At 44.1% G+C, this 22,112-nt stretch overlaps 1 protein-coding gene across 1 annotated transcript in view; it reads left to right on the forward strand.

The window, feature by feature from the left end:
* Window positions 1-17,572, forward strand: part of TSPAN5 (tetraspanin 5) — a 170,201-nt gene extending 152,629 nt beyond the window's left edge. Inside the window, exons 3-8 of the mRNA XM_021680389.1 lie at window positions 6,408-6,554; window positions 10,568-10,738; window positions 13,021-13,146; window positions 15,022-15,069; window positions 15,166-15,282; window positions 17,507-17,572. Coding sequence (XP_021536064.1) covers window positions 6,408-6,554; window positions 10,568-10,738; window positions 13,021-13,146; window positions 15,022-15,069; window positions 15,166-15,282; window positions 17,507-17,572 — 675 coding nt within the window. The remainder of the gene's footprint in view (window positions 1-6,407; window positions 6,555-10,567; window positions 10,739-13,020; window positions 13,147-15,021; window positions 15,070-15,165; window positions 15,283-17,506) is intronic.
* Window positions 17,573-22,112: the final 4,540 nt, after the last annotated feature.

A 22,112-nucleotide genomic window follows, 5' to 3' on the forward strand; every position in this document is an offset into this window, starting at 1 on the left:
TCTGGTTTATGGGGGTGGGGGGGGTGAATCAGGACCCAGTCCCATAAATCTCAAAGGTGTCCATCTGGCCTGGCTTTGGGTGCACATTCCATATGCCTGTCTCTTTGTTTCTCATCCAGCAATTGGAAGGAATGTGCTTGTATATGCCAAAGCAGAAGAGTCCCAGACCTTAGGGGCTTATTAATGCTATTTTTGCATTTCTTTTCTGTGTGGGTTGAGAGAGAAGAAACTGAAGCTTGCCAGGTGGCACACAGAGGACTCTGAGCTGGTGGTGGAAAAAACCAGACGCTCCTGAGGTTTATTGGTTTGAAACCCTTCTGGAGCTTTGTTTGCCTTTTCATTTCTGCACGTGCATAGAAGACTTTTCCAAGAAGAAATAGTTATACTCAGAACATATTCATTTATTGCAGAAGCACGGGTGAGAATCTGCTTCAATTTCAGAGATAGTTGAATGAATGAGGTGCTGAGGAGGAAGAGGTCGGAGGGAAGGTGGGCTGGTTTTTCATATTCTTACCAAGACGTATACTGTTCACCAAACCACTGGATGATGAGATCCCACAGGGACGAGGACGTTGTTAAGTATCTGGAAGGTCACTGTGGAGCAGTGAATCTTCGACGACCGGTGCACCCAGTTGGCTCCTTGGCAGCAGAGGCCTGCTTTCCCTGGTTCAGGTTGCCGCCATCTTGGCAGCATGGCTGCTGACTGCTCATTGTGCTCACCACTGTTGACTCACTTCTCGCTGCTCTTTTCTCCACTGCACCACTTCTGTGTACTCTTAGCTTCTACCCACTCGTGGCTTCTGCCTACTCATAGCTTTTGCTTACTCAGGGCTTCTCTCTTCTGCCTTTACTTGGAGTGTCTTTAGGTGACTTTCCATTCCCCATCAAAGAAGATCTGATTGGCAAGTCCGTTACTGCCACCTCTGTTAGGCCTATCATCAGATATGGTCATGGCTTTCCTTAAAAGGATGAGGCAGAACAAGTTCCAGAGCAAGATGGATTCCTCTTTAGTGCAGTTGGGTTAGATGCCCCTCCTGTGTTGCTTCAATAGCATCTGATGTCGTCTTCTTGGTCTAATAGGATAGTGATGATAATGAGGATGGTGATAAATTTTCAATGAATTCTGATTTTGCGCCAAGCACTTAGCATAGTGTTTGGATTTACTTGAATTATTTCCTTCATCCTTATGACATGGGGTACCATTTCACTGATGTGGAAATTGAGGCTTAGGCAGGTTTGGTAACTTGCCCAAGATCACAAAGGTAGTAGGTCATGGAACTGGGATTCAGGACGAGATGTCTGTTAAGATGATCTCTTAAAGGCTGTGGATTGATATGCTAAGAGCTAGCTGTCGAAAAGCCAATTTGTGGAATGGCTAATTTGCTGAATATATTTGTTGTTTTTCAACTTTCTAATGGTTGGTTGGTACTCCTTTTGTCTTTGGAGCAGCACTTTACGTTATGGTCAGTGTGTTTCTGCCTCTGCTGCAGTACCAGCTGTAGACCTGGGGATGCTGATTGAGGGGCATTGGACTGTAGATACAGGAATATGTCGTGTGAATGTGAAGAACTCTTACAAGCCAGTTTTCATTAATATGATCCTACCGATATCAAAGAATATATGTGTAGGAAATCCCCCTATATTCTTGAGCCTGTAGAACTTGAATATATATTTTTCTTGTGACCTGCCATCTTGGTCTCTGGCTTTCCCATTCTGACTCTTTCTCCTTCTCCCCATCTTCATGTCAACCCAAGCAGATGGGGAAAGGAAGAAGTACATGTGGCTAATTGTCCTGCGTTTCATCCATTTATCTTCGTTCCAGTTAGATTCAGCTTCATAGGATGATATTTTCTGACATTATGCACAAAGTCCAGTACCCTTGATGGGTTTGAGCTTCCAGGGCTCTGCCTGCAGGATCCTTGTAGGAGAAGTACAAGCACATACTCATGGGCTGCAAATAGCAGGCTGTGTGTGTGTGCTTCCCACAGAAGCAGCGGTTCCGGGTACAAGGGAGGGTAGGCAAATGACATTTTGTATTTCTTTCTTTCTTTTTTTTTTCCAAAAAGTTTGAGTTCTAAAAAGTTGATATTTAAGCCCAAGACTGAACATTCACGTTTACGTGGAGAATTGGAGTTTAAATCATGTATGATTTGTCAGTGACGGAGACAAAGCCCCTTCCATCCAGAACTCATTTCGTTAACGATGCTGAGGTGATAGCGAGTCAACAAGAAGGAAGACTGTTTACACTGGCTTAATTGCTCCATTGACTGGAAGTATCAGCCAGCTGAGTATAGGGACCATATTAAGTCCAACACTCACCTCTGCTCCTTTTCTGCTCCCCATTGCACCCCCAGAACTTTTTTTCCAGCATAAAGTGTGAACTTCCAGTGTTGGTCATGTGTGTATGTTATGAACCTGTGTATTTGCCCACGAGCAGCACTAAAGGCCTAGTTTATTCAGAGCTGTTGTCAGGTTGTGCAGGATTCCTCAGATACAAACACAGACCCAAATAGAACCCCCTTGTGCGATCAAGGGCAGTGTATTCTAAGGATTTTGGAGTGATTCGCAGAACTCCTCATCAGGTCAGGGATTATAATGCCGACAGGATTTTCCCTCCCTGCCCTTATTTGTTTCTTCCTAAGCCCAGCTTGCTAGTTCTCACTGCGGGTTGACTTTCTCCACATGGTGAAAAACATACTGCATGTGGCTGCAGGTTTGGGCCTTTTTATAACTTCAGCCACAAGAGGGAGATGCCTGTTCTGCATCCTGGTGTCTGAGGAAGGCGGTTCAGACTTCTCAATGGTCACAAGGGCAGTGAGGTCATGTGAGAATTGGCAGCTCCGAGGGGCACATGGAGTGCATTTGGGGGAGCAGGAATCCTTAACAAGAAGGGGAAAGTGCTCTTCCCCAAAGAAGAAGGTGGTGCCCACAGGTTCCCAGAAGACTAGGTGTCTGCTGGTGGTGTTCTTGTGCATTCCTGGGGATTTACCACGGATCGGAACATCTATTTTAAATGCCTTGGCAGACTTAACTGTAATCTTAGAGCTTGTATTTTTTTTCTTCCGGCTTCTTGTCAGCTACAAGCTTTAATGATAATTATTCTTCAGCAGGCATGTTCTAGCACCCCCTCCTCATTTGTCACATTGAGCTTAACAAAATTAAAAAGTCCAGTGAGAAGACCCCATCTCTAAGACAACAGAAGGCTGAGCTGTCGGCTCCCCGTCATTTTTGTAATCTGGAATCTCTGCTGCCAGGATTATGTTCAGCTCCTCTGTAATCGCTCTGTGTAGTCAGAAGCAGTAAGACTGTTTGCAGGGGCTCTTGGGAAACATGGCGCAGGTGAAGGAGTGCAGTCTTTTGCTCATGTCCATCTAGGTAAGTAATCCTAATCCCGAGGAAAAGGAAAAACTTGGGGTCTGAAGATTTGATAACGACCTGGGTACATTCTGAATCCATTACAAATAAAGTTCTCAGTAGTCTTTTTCGTGCTTTGCAGAATATTATTTCCCCCCAGCACTCAGTATCTGTCTCGAGCCCTGCCTTTTGCCAGAATTTAGGATTAAAAGGTAGAATCTGCAGGCCAGCTAGGCCCGCAAATGATTGTTGTTTCCATGGAAACAGTTGGAGGCCCCTCAATTAAAGCTGCTCCTGTAGGCTGGACAGAGTAGAAGTATGAAAATAAGTTTGTCTGTGAAGCCAAATACTCATCCTCCAAATTAAACCCAGAGAGGACAGATGATCCAGGAATCTACTGACAGTTGAGATCTTTTTTTTTTTTTTTTTAAGATTTTATTTGTCAGAGAAAGAAAGCACAAGCAGGGGGGTGCGGCAGGCAGAGGAAGAAGCAGGCTCCCCGCTGAGCAGGGAGCCCGATGCGGGACTCGATCCCAGGACCCTGGGATCATGACCTGAGCCGAAGGCAGACGCCTAACGACTGAGCCACCCAGGCACCCCACAGATCATATTTTTTTGTAGCCTCTTGGGGTGTAGCTCGGTGTTTGAGACCTAGGTGTGTGTGTTGGTTGGCTGACTTGCTTTGCCAGAGTTGCCCAGATAATTGTCTCTTTTATCCATGACCTCTTTGTGTCCAGCCATAGCTCATGGAAGTGTTTGGGAACAGTCTGATCTTTGCTCAGACTTAAGTGTGAGTCACAAAAAGCCCATTATAAATGGGTGAAATCACAGAATGATCTTAAAGTTGGAAGGAACCTAAAGGTCATTAAGTCCCAATGTCCCATCCAATTTGAGAATCCCTCTTATGGCACAACCACAGAGGCTCACGGCTTTGGCTCTCCTGTGAGCGGAAGCCTTCACTGCTCCATCGCCGGACACCTGCTGCTATCAGAAAGGCCTCTTTGTGATCCAGCCCACGTCTCTTCCTGTCACTTCCACCTCTGCTGCCTCTTTTTGGTGCCAAGGAAATGGAGTCTCCTTCTCTCATAATTAAGTTAACTCTTTAAGTTTTAAGAATGTTATCGTGTACCCTCCAACGTCGTCTTTTCCCCCCGGCCGAGCAGGTCCCAACATTCAGACTTTAAGTATTAACACCTGTGTTCACAGGTATTCTAGGGGGGAGGTTGATTTCCTTCCAACATGGACCCTCACCACTGTTGCTTGGATTTTGTGTGACTTCTCTGGCAAATTTTTTCTTAGTATCATCTGTGTAGGTGGAGAATTGGTAACAGATTTTCTGTGTCCCCCCACCCCCACCACATACCCCTCCCCGGAGTATTCCTAATTCAGAGCTTGGAAATCTAAGAAACAAGACTGGATCAAACCATTGGTCCAAGCAGTCTCATAAAGGGTGTGGTTGCATTTGTGACGTCACCTCAGAAGTTAGTGAATACACCCTACATTCCTGACTGCTTTTCTAATCTCTCAGCCCTTCATCTGTGACTTTATTTAAACCTTTGGCCTTTCCTGTGAGGTTTAAATTGTACATTTTAAGAGTTCTTTATTTCTCATATGTGTTCTATTATTAATATCCTATTAATTGTTTTTAAGTTAATGCCCCCACCCCCCTGCAAAAGAAACAAAAACCCAACAAACAAAAGATGTTTTTGTCCGAATGATCCTACAACCTTAAAATGAATTAAAACTTAAAACTCCTAAACTCAGGTGTTGATCCATGCTGACTAGGAAGTGCTGGGAAGCAAATAACATGGTTTCCATTTGGTGGGCAGAGAACCCTGAAATAGATATTCTGTTCTAGTTTCAAAAAGTCAATAAAGAGCTGTGTGACTTCCAGCAAGTCACCAAGCCTCTCTGGGTTCCATTTCACTTAAAGTATAAAATCAGATAAATACTTTCTGTTCTTTCAGGTTATTGGGAGTGGTTTGAAACAAATGATTTAAGACTTCACAGCAAGCTATACCATGATACTCTGGGATATTTTGAGAGTTCAAAACAAATATAAGAAAATAAAATTGATGATATTGGATATTTAAGACTCCTGTACATTTACAGTTTCAAAGTAACAGTAGTCTGTCTGTATAGGAATGAATAGCAATACGTACCTTGAATTTTAGAGAAAAAAAATCTCATAATTTCTAACATAGGCTCTGGGTGGTATTTGACATAGTATCATGGTTGAGGGAAAAATTATTTTTGTAAAAAAAATAGCATGTTCATAGAGAAATGAAAGCACTCTGGGTTCTTTTGGCAGGAGAATAAAAGGGTGGAAGGCCAGGGAGTAGCTTTGGATTTGTGAATCATTTAAATCTCAGTTCTTAAAAAAACATGGTAAGGAAATACCCCTAAGAAGTCATTGTGAGACCGCCATCAGCCAAACCACCCAAGTGGGCTTTGGGGATCTGAGCCTGATAGGGTCTCCTGTGAAGCTCAAGGGTGGATCCTGAGGCATGGTTTTTCCCTGGAAAACTTTCCGGGGCTTGTGACTGGGACTGGCCACTGTGTCAGCCTGCAGCATCGAGCTCTGCCCTTGTTCCCTAAGAAATGCCACAGACTTGTAGCAGGCACTTGTCTGAGACCTGCATGCCCTGGGCACTGAAAGGTGACTGCTCTTCCTAGGTGTTGGGAAGTGTGTTTCTCTTGCACACTGGTTTTTGCCCATAACCACTTATATTTGGGACATAGAAAACAAAAGTAACATCCACATCTCCATACGGGGTCTGATGATAGTTTCTTGGGGTCATTTCTTTGCTTTATTCAGTTTTGCCAAAAATACAAACCCATCTAGACCTTGCAAAGGAAGTAGGTTTTTCTGGTGGTTTTTAAAATTAATTGATTGATTGACTGACTGATTTGCAGTGTTTCTTGAGTATCGGTCACACCTAGTAATCCGATTACCTCTGAAGTTTTTCAAAAGACCATTGTAAAAATCTTTCCATGTTGAAAAACTGCCCCTGCATCCTGGTGCCCCGTTGTGTTTGCTTCTCTGTCCCCAGGGAGTTCTGTCCAACATCTCTTCCATCACCGATCTCGGCGGCTTTGACCCAGTTTGGCTCTTCCTCGTGGTGGGAGGAGTGATGTTCATTTTGGGATTCGCAGGGTGCATTGGAGCACTACGGGAAAACACATTCCTTCTCAAGTTCGTGAGTATCCCCTTCTGCCCGCAGGCCGAGGGACAAGCTGCCGTCCTCCCGCGGGAGGACACCTTATCTGTAGGCGAGGTGGTTCTGCCAAAGGTGCAGTGAAAATGTGGCCCGGCTCATGCTTTCCTTTCAGGAGAACGCTCTAGATCACCGCCCACCTGCCCCTCCATGCTTCCTTAATAATGTAAGTACCGCGCCCAACCCATGCCATCCGTGGAGATTTTGTACGTATATATCAGGACTTTGCATTCCAGTCCCTCAGATCCCTTTAGACTAAAGCAGGTATATGTATAGTTTTCTTCTTTCAGGTGGTTTTTCCCTCCTCTTTTAAGCACATAGTCAGTAGGGAGCTGTTCATACAGTTGGTTTAGAAAAACCAGACATCAGCCCAGTGGCTGTGGCCTGTTCAGATGAAATCTGTTAGGTAATAGGTTTCGGTGAACATGGAGAAACAGTAAGGGGCACATCTTCCTTCTCTGCCAGTCCAGAGTTTTCCTTTTGTATGATCAGCATAATTTTTAGATGCCTTGCAGGGAGTTGGGTGTGATCACTGTTAGCATGAATATTTTTGGAGGAGGAGTTTTACCAGGGGCAGATAAGTAATAAAAGGAGACAATGAGAAGTGAAAGCCTTTCCTTTGGAGATTCCTTCCAAAGGAGAATGGAATGGCCTGTGTTTCCATGTGCGTATCCAAAACAGGTTTGGGAAGTATAGCCAAAGGTTAGCTGAATATGCCGGTCCGTCTGGGGCTTGGCATTGTGGCGGGCATCCGTGTCCATGTTCTCTGTACAGCCCCGTCCACTTTCCTTTCCAAAAACGGGGAAGGGATAAAAAAAAAAAAAAAAAAAAAAATCCACCTTCCTGTGGTGAGGAAAGATGGTGGGATTTCTAGATGACGAATTAGTGTCATACCACCTGTTCCTAGAATCCTGCTCAACATCATCCAGGGACATCTTCATTTAAAACCAGAGCATGTCACCAGTCCCCAAAGCCGGGTGGGGGTGGGGCATGCTTCTCTTCCCCAGCATTTCTGCCACGTCATCCTCTGGCATTTTTCTTGAATATCCCTAAAGAGTGTGGACTCACCATACTGCCCCCAGGGTAGCCCGTTTCTTCGAATTTGGGCAGCTCTGGTGCAGATGAGGTTTTGGCGAATCTAACCTGAAAAGTCATATGTTTAACCTGCAGGTTTACATGACTCTGGTCAGGGAGACTGAGGGATACTTGGTCCTCCGTACAATTGAATGAGCAGTTGGCTCTCTGTTCTGTGTTATACATTGGTCTGTGGTGGGAGCAGCTGGTTTCCCAATACTCTATTGGCCTTATGCCTTATCTCCCAATTCCCCCTTTTAAACACACACACACACACACACAGTTACTTCATTGCCCACCTAATCAAAGACCTGTGGAGTCCCCAGGAGAGCTTTGCCCCTGATCCTCACCTGCCAACCTGCCAGTCTTCTTGGCACGAGATCCTTCTAAATGTATGGGCTCCCTTCACTCAGCTTTTCTATAGCCTCATCGGGCCCCAGATAATACTTAACCGTTTGCCACTATTTTATCAGTTTCAGCCTCCATGCCCCCAAATATGGGATCCCCTTTAATGTGATTTACTTGAATATAGTTCAGTTTATAAGAGTAGTCCCTTTAATATAATTTATTGTATTTGTCGTACAGGCAGAAATAGATCCATGTCTCTAAATCAGCACCTTAATTTATAAAGTTCCGTGTTGGAAATGAAGAAAATTGTATTGTTTCTCAGCTTTTGAAAATCACGGATATTTAAAATGGCTTCTCTATTTAGTACAAACGATGAAAACTGGCCCAGAATATTCTTTGAGCAGGAGCTATGAAATAAGTAGGAAGTGAATGTCAACATGCTTTAACAGCCCCAGAGATCTGATGCTGCAAGGCTAGGAGATTTGCTGAGGGAAAATCTGAGAGCTAAGATAATGTGAAATGGAAATGGAACTTCCTGGTCGACTGAGGCCCTAAGACGAAGCCTTCGAAATCAGTTTTTGCACCTTTGGAAATGGGGGAAATGAGGTCACCCAGGGCATACAGGTTTCTGCCAAATATTCGATAAGAATTTAATTTGAACTCAATTTTTGATCTGTATATTATATAGCATTAAGAGAAACTTTACCAGGGTAACTGGAAAATGAACTTGCCTAACCTTTATGGTGGCGAGAAAAAAAATCGAATTGAAATCACGCATGACTTCTGTGGTGGTATTTTGGGTGCACATGCATGTGAGCTAGCTATGATTTTTCTCATTTGTATAGCATGATAACTTTTGTATTTCTGTACCTAATAAAGGGAGGGGAGTTGTTTTATACTGGGGGGTAGGCATTGAGTAAAAGTGATCTTTTTTTCCCCTGTCCTTTTTTCTAGATTGAGGAAATCTTACTTTGAAATTATTGGTACCGCTGATGATAGTTTAAATCCTCTTTCTACTGAATTCACCAAGGAGAGATAACCAGGAGGAGGTCTCTGGAACCTGAAGGGCTGAGCTCTAGAGGGTCTAGAATTAGAGCCCAAACCTTGGAGTCCTAGACTTTGCCAGGCACTTATTTCTTTCTTCCACCCCTCCCCTCATGCCCACCCTCCCAGAATGGCACTTGGTGCGCTGGATAAACACTGGCAGATATATGGAAATCTGATGTGAAATGGCTCCACCCCACTGCCCTCCCCCAAGCCCCACCCCCACAGCACATAAGACCGTGGGGTCTTTGGAGGCAGGATTATATTTTACCCATCCTTGCTTCTGCCAAGCCCACCAAATCCAGGACCTGATCTGTTATGGGTCCTTCAGATGTTTGCTGGAGGAATTAACATCTTCTTGTTTTAATAAGTAACTCTGCAGTCTCCTTTGCACCACTCCTCCAGCACATTTTTCTCTCGCTTGGCTGCTGGATGTCTGCTTGCTGAGCAGAGAGACAGCTTCAGGCCCCTCTGCCTCCTCAGCCAGTCGAGTCCTATAGCCTCCATGGGCTCTGCTGCGCACCCGTGGCCCCAGCGTCTCCCTTTCTGTCCTGTCACCAGAAGCTGGCCTGGTCCTTCACAGCCTCATTTCTCATAATCTGTCTCAGCAAAACAGTTGGGAAGGCGTAAGAGTGTGGGGGTGAGAGGAAGTGGAAGGAACCGTGGGCGTGAGCAGTACGTTGGTATGACTGAGATGAGGCTCTTCTGAGTCTTCAAGATGAAAGGGAGATATCTCCAGATTTATGGGCAGTCACCACGTTACCTGTGGCCCCCAGCCTTCCTGTGTAAATTCTTGTCCACGTCAGCCAGAAGTCTGCCTTTGGCTGCGGGTTGATGTTATTTAAAATCTTCCGAGACTGGTATTTACAAAGAAGGGTGAGCACAGCTAGTGTTCCTAAGAAAACTTTCAACCCAGTTTTCATGATGGGAAATGATTTTCATGTCCTAGTCACCCCCGCCCCCAACACACACAAACTTCCTCTTTGACCGCTTTGTCTAAGATGAACACATCTGCCATTTTACCCCATAAAGTGGTTGCAAAGGGGATTTAAAGCAGTGTCTAAATCCAAAAAAAAGGAATGTATTGCATACAGAATCAAGGCCATAGTAACAAATGACAGTCGATCTTAAAGTACTGGGTTAGCTTATCTTTCAACATTACAAGAGCTTACTAGAGGTAGGGGCGGGTCATTTTTCAAGAGTCTGGCGGTGCATGAATCTGGAGACAGTCATTAGGCCTTAATGTGGGTCTAATGAGAAATTCCTTTTATCCATGTTTGCTTATAGGCTTTGTTGTTTAATTACCAAATGGACAACCAGAGCCCTTAAAATGTGATTATGAACGATTTTTAAAAATCCTTTCTTGGAGTGTAATATTCTGTTAATGAATCTTAAGAAACTGAAGATTATCTGCTTTGGACATGTGTAACAACCCAATGTAATTACAAGCCTTTTTAGAAGGGACCATTTATAACTATATATGATCAAAATAGCCCCTTTAACTGTTCTCTTTGTGTCTTTTGTCTTAGTTTTCTGTGTTCCTGGGAATTATTTTCTTCCTGGAGCTCACTGCTGGGGTTCTGGCATTTGTTTTCAAAGACTGGATCAAAGACCAGCTGTATTTCTTTATAAACAACAACATCAGAGCGTACAGAGATGACATTGATTTGCAGAACCTCATAGACTTCACGCAGGAATATGTAAGTTTAAATTTGGTTTATTTTTAAGTTGAAAGCCTTCTCGAGGAATGAACGTTACTCCTGGCTTCTGTCTGCGCCAGCTGGAACCTCCCTCTGACTTTGCCACATGGGTTTTTTTGGTTGGTTTAGTTGTGTATTCATTATTTTCTAACCTGCTTTATGACTTCCATAGGAAATGCCCTATTTTCACTCATCTCAATTTCTACTAAGTCTGAGGGATAAAGAAAACCTCTTGAGCAGCAAGATTATAAGCACACATGCTGTTTCCAATTGACATCTGCAGAATTTTGTTTTGCTGTAGGTGTAATGTGTTATGTAGTGTCCAATGTGGATTCTTTCTTGCTCCTTGCCCCCTTTTTGGCCATCCTCCACCCTTCACGGCTCCTACACTTAGCAATAGAATATTTGTCCACAAAGTTCCTAAAATATACCTATCCAAATATTAGAGCACACGCAGTTCCACGCGACCAAAAGTTGAGCAACTTCTAAGCCCCGGTGCGGCTTCTAACACGTGAAGAATCTGCTCGGCAGAGCCACCTCCCCCGCGCCCCCAGGTTTCTGAACATTACTAGGTGATGTCCCCTGTCATGCAAATGAAGTCGCAGATGCCCCATTTGACTCAAAATGGAAAATGGTATAAACGGGGTCAGAAATACAGATCTAGTGCCAGACTCTAATTAGCTAAGTGACCGTGGGCTAACGGAACCTTGACCTGTTTCCCCAAATAGTAAAGTAGAAATAATAGCAGCTACTGTTGAACTCATGCGAATATTAGGACACTCTAATAAGATGTACGTGGTTTTATATGAGGCTGAAGGTGTTACTGTCCTTGGGTGTTCAGGTCTTTATTTGCATGCCCTCAGAGATTGGACAGCAGTGTCTGTGACCTAAATGTCTGTGGCAGGACTGGAGGGCAAACAGAAGCCCAGTGGACCAATGGCTGTCTCTTGGTTGGACGGCTTTGCAGAGGGAGCTGGGGGTCCGCTTTGATAAAGGAGGAGACGGCTGCATCGGCACTTGCCCTATGGGAGACCACACTCCTTCGTTAGGTACTCAGAAGTGAGCGGAATTGAGTTGCTTTGGTTCAGTAGCATCCGTGACTGGCCCAGAGTGAGCTGCACCTCAGGTGTGAAATTAAGCCCTGCTCCATCTCCTCAGCAGACCTCACTGTCTTGTTAGGTCATAATGGATGCAGGCTCACACCTTGCCAGGTATTCTTGCTGACTAGTTTGCGTGGCAGATCTGATGAAGCTTTGTAGGCAGACCTCGAGATGCTCAAGCCAAGCCCTTGGAGGACCAGATGAGTTGGAAGAACATGCGTATACACGTTCTCTTGAAATGCTGTCTGCTTTATATGGAAATACTGTTATTTCATGTGATTTTGTTTTTCTGTCATGGAGTGTAATGTTGTGAAGTAGCTCTTGGTCCTGAAAGCCTGAACGTGGTCAGGGCTTGATGGCTTGATGTTTACTTAACTCAGAGAGTAGAGCTGGTAGGGGAGTGACAAAGGGGCCTCTGGAGCAGCCAGCCAGTCCTTGAACCAGGCCCTTTTGAGACTCATTGACTTCAACAGCTGATTTTATATATATTTTAATTAGATGATGGAATTTTTTTAAAGTTGAAAATGTAAATGCATGTTCTTAAAAGTTCAGAGTAGTAACAGATATACAAAAAAAAGTAAGCCTTTAAAACTTTGGCAGGTAATGAGTATGTTCACTATCTTGGTTGTGATGATGGTTTCACAATGTATACATATGTCAAATCTTATAAGATTGTACCCTTTAAATATGTGCAGTTTATTGTATGTCGATTATACCTCGATAAAACGGATTTTTACATAACCATTAAGGCTGCAGAGACCACAATTTTTAAAAAAGTAAGCCTCTAGCTCTCCCACCCACAACCCCCAGTTGCCTCCTTCAGATACTACCATGGTTTAGTGTCTTGTTTACCCTTCTAGAATGTTCCTCCATGCACCCACGCCAAGCAGACCTTGCTTTGCTGTACGACTCCTGCCCTGTCTGCTCTTCCAACACTTAACACTGTGGGTCTCATCAGTTACTTAAATCAGATGCTAGCACATCCTTACAAATCTTGAGCCTTAGTCACCTTGGAAGCTTCTCTAGGGCCCCTTTAGGTTTAGCTTGGTTTGATACAAATTCTGGGACAGGAGGGAGGCTTAGAGCTGGCTGAAGCTGGGTGGTGGTCGTTTGGCGGTCGTGAGTGTAGGCGCCTGGTCGCCTCCAGGCCAAGATGTTCTAATTCTCTCCTGTTTGCTCCAGTGGCAGTGCTGTGGGGCTTTTGGAGCTGATGATTGGAACCTAAATATTTACTTCAATTGCACAGATTCCAACGCAAGTCGAGAGCGGTGCGGCGTGCCATTCTCCTGCTGCACTAAAGATCCCGCAGTAAGTGAACGCCCGCAGACTGCAGGCGGGGGTGGGGGGGGGCGGGGGGCGATGAGCAGAGTGATTTTTTTTTTTTTTTCGTGAAACCTCTTACCTGCGTATTCCTCACTGTAGCTCCTAAAGAGGGCAGGGTGCTCAGATCTTCCCAGTAGGCGTAATCATCGCTGACATGAATTTAGCAGCACACGCTGGTTCTTATTCTCAGCCTTCTTGTGAGCTGGCTCGATAAAATTCAGAACATTCCTACCAGCAGTATCACCACCATCTGCCCTCTTTGGGTGAAACACAGGCCCATGGAGGTTAAGTACCTTTCCCAAGCTCACATTGCTAGCAAGTGGTGGAGCTGAGCTTTAGACCAGGAAGCCTGCCTGGAGTGCCTGTTACTCCTTCCTTAGAAGAGGGACGGGCTTTGGCGAGAGTGCTCTGTATTGCCTGGGGGGGTCAGTGACCCTGTGCCTCCTGACTTGGTTCTGGGGGGAATCTTAGGGGTAGGACAAGAGTCTGAGGCAAGATAGGGCCAGTCTACTAGGGAGGAAGCCCGCAGCTGCCTGGGCTCTCGGTTGTAATGATGATAAGTGCTGTTTGCGTTTTATTTAAGAAAAGAAAAGGCGTTAAACATGCTCATAACCCTTTCACCGTGGGTTTGGTTGTGTTTTGGGTCACATCATGTGACTGGTATGTAGGGTGACCTAAAATGCTAAGTGCCTTGTTATAAGTTAAAAGCCGGGAGTGAGCATTAGAACAAGTGGGAGACTGCTTCTGCACGTGTCTATTCCACATTCTTCGGTCTCCCAGGCCATCAGTCCATGCAGCCTACCCCAGACCACCCTTCTTGAAATCAAGCGGAGCCCAGTGGGTGCTAATGAGTTCAGTGGCCATTTCCCCATGCAAGGTGGAGCACGTGGGGCTCTTTAAAAGGGGCCAAGGTCTCAATGTGGAGCAGGTAGTTCCCTGAGGGCTTCAGAGGGGTCTCTGGGCTCTTTCAGACGACTGAGAATCAGAAAGGACTGGGCGCCTCTGCTCTGAGACGTTGCTGGAAGCCCACCTCTCCCACTGGCTCATGTTTTGCTTTCCTCTGAGGAGGGCTGACAGGCAGGAGAGTGCCCAGCACAGAGACCTGGGTGTCTACTTAGGTGGCCTTGCCCTGGCCAGCAGGTACAAACTGTTCTGTCTCCCGCTCCTGCCCTGTGTTAACATTCCATCAGAAGAATCATGGAGAGTGTCAGAAGGCATTATGCCTCCCCTTTCAACTACGGATACTCTGGGTATAGATTTCTCATTCCACAAAAGCCAAGCTAATAAAATCCACCCCATACCCTGCACAGGGGGAAAATAAACCTAAAGCAGGAGAACCCATGTTTCTTGATAGGGCCTGTGAGACGTCAGGGTATCTGTCCATGTGATATGTTGTTGGGGCATTGTTTTGTTTTTTAATTATTAAAGTAATGCATTCTCATTGAAAAACCATTTAAATGATACAGAAGTATATAGATTAAAAAGTAGAAGTTCCCCCAAAAGAGCATAAATGAAGATAGTCATTGTCCTCTTTCCCCGTGGTTTTAACTGTGTCTCCGTTTTCTAACCCCTGTAAGCTTCCTGAGGTGGTCAGTAACGCACTTGCTATCCTTATATATTCTGAGCCTCAGTTTTCTTCTTCTGAAAAAGAGGGCATATTTTAATACCTACTTCTGAGGATTGTTATAATAATTACTTTGGATAATGTATCAGAGTGTTTATTTAACCTGGTACCTAGGACATCTGCATGCCCAAGTACGCCTTCGATTAACGACACTTAACCGGACTCTTCTGCTAAGTCTTAGGCGGGTTTCCTGTCTGTTGAGTGATTTTCACCTTTCCGTTTCCTTTCTCTACCAGGAAGATGTCATCAACACTCAGTGTGGCTATGATGCCAGGCAAAAACCAGTAAGTGGAGTCTCATCTTGTCACTTAGCACAAAGGGTGTTGCAGGAGCTTTTGAACTTGCATGGTGACGCTGTGCTCTCCTCTTCCCTTGTGAAGGAAGTTGACCAGCAGATTGTAATCTATACGAAAGGCTGTGTGCCCCAGTTTGAGAAGTGGTTGCAGGACAATTTAACCATCGTGGCTGGTATTTTCATAGGCATTGCATTGCTACAGGTAAGACAAGCCTCCTTGATGGATGTCACAGGGAAATGATGCCCTGGGAGAGCCCTCCCCATGACAGGAGCTCTGCTGAATCACCTTAATGTCACAGTTTTTAAGACACATCAAAGGGCTGGGGAACAGACCTAAGCTATTTGGTTTGTATTTTATTTAAAGCCCTGATTTTAGATGCTACTATCCTGAAATACTTTAGGAAATCTTTTTTTTCCTTTTCATAATGGAGAAATTGATTGGGTCAGCAATTGGCTACTGACATTCCAGTGTTCCCATGGGCCAAGTAATCACTGCCTTGTGACAGTTGGGGGAGGCAGGGATGGTCAGAAGGAGATCCCAGTGGCAAGATTAAGACTTTTTTAGACAGTCATCCTGTGTCCCTTTCTCTCTCTGGACCACCTTGTCAAAGTGTGAGGGAAGGAAGCACCCACTTTTCCTCCTAAGCAGCCCCAAGAGCTGGGCTTTTTATCTTGGGGATATATAATACTTTTCTTAGAAGGTCACGAATGGGGCACAGTGGTTGAAAGAAATTAAAGAAGACTTAAAGAAATGGAAAGCCATTCCATATTCATAGATCGGAAGACTTAATATTGTTAAGGTGGCAGTACTCCTCAAATTGATCTACAGGTTCAATGCAATCCCTATCAAAATTACAACTGCCTTTTTTTTTTTGCAAAAATGGACAAGGCCCATCCTAAAATTCATGTGGAAATGCAGCAGACCCAGAATAGCAAAACAAACTTGAAAAAGAGCAAAGTTGGAGAATTCACACTTTCCAGTTACAGACTTACTACAAAGCTGCAGTGATCAAGGTAGTACATAAGGTTGAGCATATAGATCAGTGGAATAGAACTGAGAGTCAGAAATAAGCCCTACCCCTAAGGTCAGTTGATTTTTGACAAGGGAACTAAGACCAGTCAATAGGGAAAGAATAGTCTTTTCAACAAATGGTGCTGGACCAACTGGATATCTGTAGGCAAAAGAATGAATTTGGACCCCTACCTCACACCATATATAAAAAATTAACTCCAAATAGATCAAAGACCTAAACTTAAGAGCTAAAGCTATAAAAAACTCTTCAAAGACTGTGTACATGTAAATCTTTGTGGCCTTGGATTAGGCAGCATTTTCTTACATATGATACCAAGAACACAAGCAACCAAATGGGGTAGGTAAGTTGGATTTCATCAAAATTGAAACTTCTGTGCTGAAAAGGATACTATTAAGAAAAAGTCCACAAAATGAGAGAAAATATTTGCAAATCATTATGTCTGATAGGGGGTTTGGTGTCTAGAGTATATAAAGAACGACTCAACAATAAAAAGACAAACTCAATTTAAAGATGGCCAAAGAATTTGAATCAGATGTATCTTCAAAGAAAGTACAAATAGCCAATAAGCTCATGAAAAGATGCTCATCATTAGATGTTAGAGCAATTCAAAGCAAAACCACACTTCACACATACTAGGATGGATGTAATTAAAAAGGAAGACAATAACAAATGTTGGCAAGACTGTGGAGAAATGGGAACTCTCATACATTCCTAAAGGGAGTGAAAACCATAGTCACTGTGGAAAAGAATTTGGCGCTTCCTCAGACTTAAATGGAGTTCACATAAGACCCAGCAGTTCCACTCCCAAAAGAATTGCAAATCTGTTTACCAAAAAGTTGTACACGGACATTCACAGCAGCACTATTCATAATAGCCAAAAAGTGGAAATAGTGTAAATGTCCATCAGCTGATGAAGGATAAACAAAATGTGGGGTTTATCCATCTAGTGGAATATTATTCAAGCCACCGAAAGGATTGAACTATTGGTACATGCTACTGTATGGATGAAACTTGAAAACATTTTGCTGTGTGACCCCAAGAGACCACATATTATATGACTCTACTTATATGAAATGTCCAAAATAGGCAAATCCTAGAGATTGAAAGTAGATTAGTGGTTGCCAAGGATGGGGGAACGGGAATGCCTGCTAATGGGTACAGAGTTTCTTTTCAGCATTATGAAATGTTCTGGAATTAGATAGTGTTGATAGTTGCACATCCTTGCACGCATACTAAAAATCACTAAAGTATAGACTTGAAAAGGACGTATTTTATAGTATATGAATTATTTGTCAATTTAAAAAATCAGAGATAAGGAAAAGGGGATTCACTGGCCAGGAAGTAGCCTACTGAAGTTGAGTTTCACTGACTCTCTTTTCCTTCCTTTCTCAGATTTTTGGGATCTGCTTGGCTCAGAATTTGGTTAGTGATATTGAAGCTGTCAGGGCTAGCTGGTAGAGCCCCGCATCACTGCTGTAAGACACTGGACAGACCCAGCCTTCCTGACCCTCCAGCGTGCCCAACTGAATCCACGCTGCAATCCCACGTGATGGAACTGCCAAGAACTTGGTTTTGGGCGGGTACAACTGGGAAATGCTGCTCACTGACAGAATTAAAAAGATAACCAGTATGAAAGTCGTTGCGCCGTGAATCTCTACTGTAGCCATGAATTTATGGTTGGTTGGATACTTACCAAAAAAGAAAAAAAGGGAGGGTGAGGGACCCAGATGTACTTGAATCTGTGGAACACACAGTCTTGTTCTCTCCTTCCGTGATCGGAGGGCTGGGAGAGGCGGTTTTTGCTCTTCGTCACACCTTGAAGGGACTTTCTGGTCTGTGGCCTAAAGAAGTGCATCTTTTCTAAAACTCAACCCCTTACCTGGGAGGGCTGTGGTTTTTGTGTTTTTTTGTTTTTGTTTCTGTTTTGGCATCCCTTCACTGTGCATTTCAGGGACCTGTTACAACTATCACCCCAAGAAGAAAACAGCTTGTCTTTGGGTTCAGATGTTGTGATTGCATTCAACAAGTCATGTGGGTGGGCACGCCTGGTCTCTCCTGGAGTGTCTTTTTCAAGAGGAATTGTGTATTCCATGTGCCTGGAGTAAGGGCATTGGAACACTTCACGATGCTGAATTTTAGCAGGACAGATTGTTGTTCTAAGTAGGCCTGAGCTGTATGTATCAATGAAATTCAAGGAGAACATGAGGTTAATGAAGAGGTATTAATTAATACCCCTCACCTCAGCCCATCAAATTAGTTGTTGGATTCTTTGGAAACTGGAATATTCTGGGTATTGTTCTGCTTTTTTGTGTGTTTTTGTTTTGGTCTCCCAAAAGTGAGAGCTAGGATACAGTTTCTCTTAAAGTGTTTTTTTACTCCACTTGAATATTAATTTTTTTGGTATACTCTCCCTGCATGATCTGTGAATCCGACTCTACCAGCTCCTTTTCCTGCCAGCTTTCCTACAAGCATTTACAAATGTTACTTGGTCCGCATTTATTTCTTGGGTTCACTGCTGTGAGAGGTGTGGCGTGTCCTCCCTGGCTGGGAAGGGACTGGCCCGCCGAGCCGTTGCAAATGCTTTCATGGACTCAACAATGCCTTTACCCTGTCAGTCTTCGGGGCCTGGTCTGCAGCACCCTCCGCCCCCTTCTCTTGGAATGGAATTGAATCTAATTCTGAAACAGTGTTAATACAATCAGAAAACTTCTGGGTTTGGTTTTTTTTTTTTTTCTTCTCATTCTGGTTTTAGTTTGCTTTTATTTAAAAAAAAAAAAAACAAAAACAAAAAAACAAAAGTGCATGGCCAGAGCTCCTTCTGTTCTCATAGTGCAGACTAACCAGCAGGATGGTAACAAAGCACAAATACTTTGGAAGGAAGCGCATCGATGGGGGGGCAAGTGTTCTGCGACCCAAGGTGGGGGCACCACTTCCAGGTGCTGCCACTCACGCCTGTCCCCACTAACGTGGGGAGGGATGAATTTTGCCCCCAGATTTGAATCCAGCTGGTTTCTACCAGGATGTCCCTCTCCTGGGGAGCAGATATTAGCCTGTGGAATGCTGGGAAAATCACAGGTGTATTTTGTGGTGATGACCCACTTGCCAACACAAAACTGGGCGGCCAGCGAGCATGCTTTGTGGAGACTTAGCAAGGTTTTCTATTTTAGCCCCATGTTGCATCACTGCAGCTGATGAACGTGTCAATCTGCTCAGAGAAGGGACAAAGATTCTTTGAAAATTATCTGCAGAGTGCGGGTGTATGTATGACTGCATGTGTGTTTTTGTGTCTCTGTATGGTTAGAGATGTTCGTTCCATATTCCGGCTGTAGGATGATTTTATGTCATCTCTGCCCCCGTGAAGTTGTCATTCTGTCTCCATGTTGTAATGTCATTCCAACATGGAGAAGACTTGAGCCCTGCAGTTGGCACTCTTGTCTCCTTTTTTATTACCTCATTCTCCAGTGAACTCCATCTGACCAGTTGATTGAGAATCAGGCAAGATTCCCTCCCTTTGGCACATCCAGTGAAAGGCCAAACAGCAAGTCCAAGTGAGTTCTAAATTTTAATTAATCACCCTTTATTTTTTACACTTGAGAGTGGTTGTAATTAAGGCTGTCATTAATAAACTGGTTCTACCTTACATGGAGTTATGTCTTTCTTCATTACCTGTCTTGGAATCGCAAAATTCTCTAATCCAGTGGTTCTCAGACTTTAGCATGCATCGGAATCAAATGGAGGGCTTGTTGAAACCGATTACTGTGTTTGCCCCATCCCCAGAATTTCTGACTTAGTTGGTCTGGGGTGGGGCGTGAGAATGTGCCTTTCTGGACAAGTTCCCAGGTGATGCTGTTGCTATGTGTCTTGGAGGCACAGTTTGAGAAGCATTGCTCTGATCAGTTCTCTAAGGGGGAAAGGAACCTTTGGGCGTTTGGGAGGGAAGGGTCCCTTTGTGCTGCTGGATGCAGATAGAGAGCTGGGTATATCAGAAATCTCTGTCCCTGAGGTCACTGTCTGATGGTCGCGATCACCTGGGGACCATGTAGGATACGGGTGATCCAGCCTTGCCCATCGAGGTTTTGGAGTGGGGGAGCCAGAGCCTATGTTTTTAAGAAGTTCCCATTAAAAAATTTAATACACAATGAGATTCAGGACCCATTATTTTGGTAATATTCACAACATTTTTTCTAATAATTTCTAGTAGTCCCTGAGAACAAGAATCTTAAAAACCCATTTGAGAAGAGCCAACATAAATGTCCTTTCCTTTTGAATTACCACTGTAGAAAGACTTTATAAAACTATTAAAGACTTTTTTCAAAGATCAAATGAAAACAAAATTTTAAGGTTCATACAGTAGTCTCAGACCCAAGTATGTCCCAACACTTGTTTGAGAAACATTTTACCTCATTTCCCTGGATATTTGAGACCAAAATGTTATTTTGACTTTAAAGAAATTGATCAGCGGCAATTGGAGATAAACAATACCTAGTGAGGTTTCCTAGCTGTGCTATAGAGATTATCTGCCTATGTGAGGAAATTGGCCCTCCTTGCTCACAGCAAACCAAGCCAACAAAGAAAAATTCCAGCTCAGAAGTAAAAGGATGCTTTGTTGACAAAACTCAAAACTTACAGGAAGTTTCTTCCCTGTTTAGAAAGTAGACTTTGGAGGATGGTTATTAAGTTTCTCTTTATCTCTATTGTTTGGTTACGACAAACATCATTGCCTCCATGATTTAAAAATACCTAATACGGTTTTTAAAAATGAACATGGGAATTAAAGAAGAATTTTGCATCATGAAGCACTTAAAAGAGAAGTCCCTTTACTTTTTTCCTCCTTCCTGCTACAGTCCTCCTCCTCTCAAGGGGATTCTGAACAGTGTCTGTTGGCCTTTTCTTATGGTGCAGAAGGTTTTCTCATTCACGCCGGTGTGTGCGTGTGCGCGTGCGTGCGCGCATGGCACTTCTGTGGAGTCCATCTCTGTCGGTTTCTGGAAAGCTTGCTTGGACAGGAGCCCTGGGAAGCCGGTGGGCTGAACAATGAGGAGCCAGAGCCCAGTGACCTGGCTGGCCCTCCGCAGCTCCATCTGTCATTTATTCGGTGAAGCCCTCTTTCTCTAGGGAAATCCTGTTTAGACCTCCAAGGAAGAACCGGAAACCTCTCCATAAACCCTGGCCAGTGGGGGTTCATGGCCGGCTCTCTCCGGGGAGGGCATGGGGCTGCTTCCGGGTGCTGCCCTCTTAGCAGTGAGAGGCCTAGTCTTTGAGAAGGAAAAATGCACTGTTGGCCTGGAAACGTACTATTCCTGGCCTTCTGGTGACATGATAAAATCTCTATATGACAACAGATAAGGCAGATGTGTCTGGGCAGGCATAGGGGGCAGAGGAGAGAAGCCATACTCTGAACAAGGACCAAAGCCATCTTTAGTCTTACCTTTGCCTTCTCTCTTTTTTTGGAGGAGTTTGTGACAACGGTGGAGTTTATAAAATTATAGAAGTCCTCATTTTTAGGACTTCTTTAATCTGGGGAATTAAATACAGCTTCCTTTGGATTGTTCATGCTGAGTAGTTCTCTTATAAGCTTGGCACCCATGACAGGATGCCCGAGTTAGTCCACTCCTGCTATCCATGAACCCAAACCAAAATCCTTGTGACCTGTGCTGGCCAGTGCAATTTCCTCCTTTACTTCTAGGAACTCCCGACCAGAGAAAACCTAAAGGAAGAGGTTGGTGCATGGGTTTCACACTGTGTAAATATACTCCAAAAAGAAAGCAGCATGCAAAGAAAAAAGTGCGTCCCATGTTGTTGCTTTTCATTGAATGTGTAATTGCGCTGTAGGCAGAAGAAGGCCGCCGTTTCAATCTGGAGCTTATCTTCATGTATTAACTTCTGCAGAGCAAATGGTTTGACAGGAACGTTTTCGTGGCCTGCCCCCTAGTGGTGACCATGTAAAATGACTTACGGGGGTTGGAATAGTTACTGCGGGAATGAAATCACTATTCAG

Source organism: Neomonachus schauinslandi, chromosome 2 (assembly GCF_002201575.2).
Source record: "Neomonachus schauinslandi chromosome 2, ASM220157v2, whole genome shotgun sequence".
Taxonomy (NCBI): Eukaryota; Metazoa; Chordata; class Mammalia; order Carnivora; family Phocidae; genus Neomonachus; species Neomonachus schauinslandi.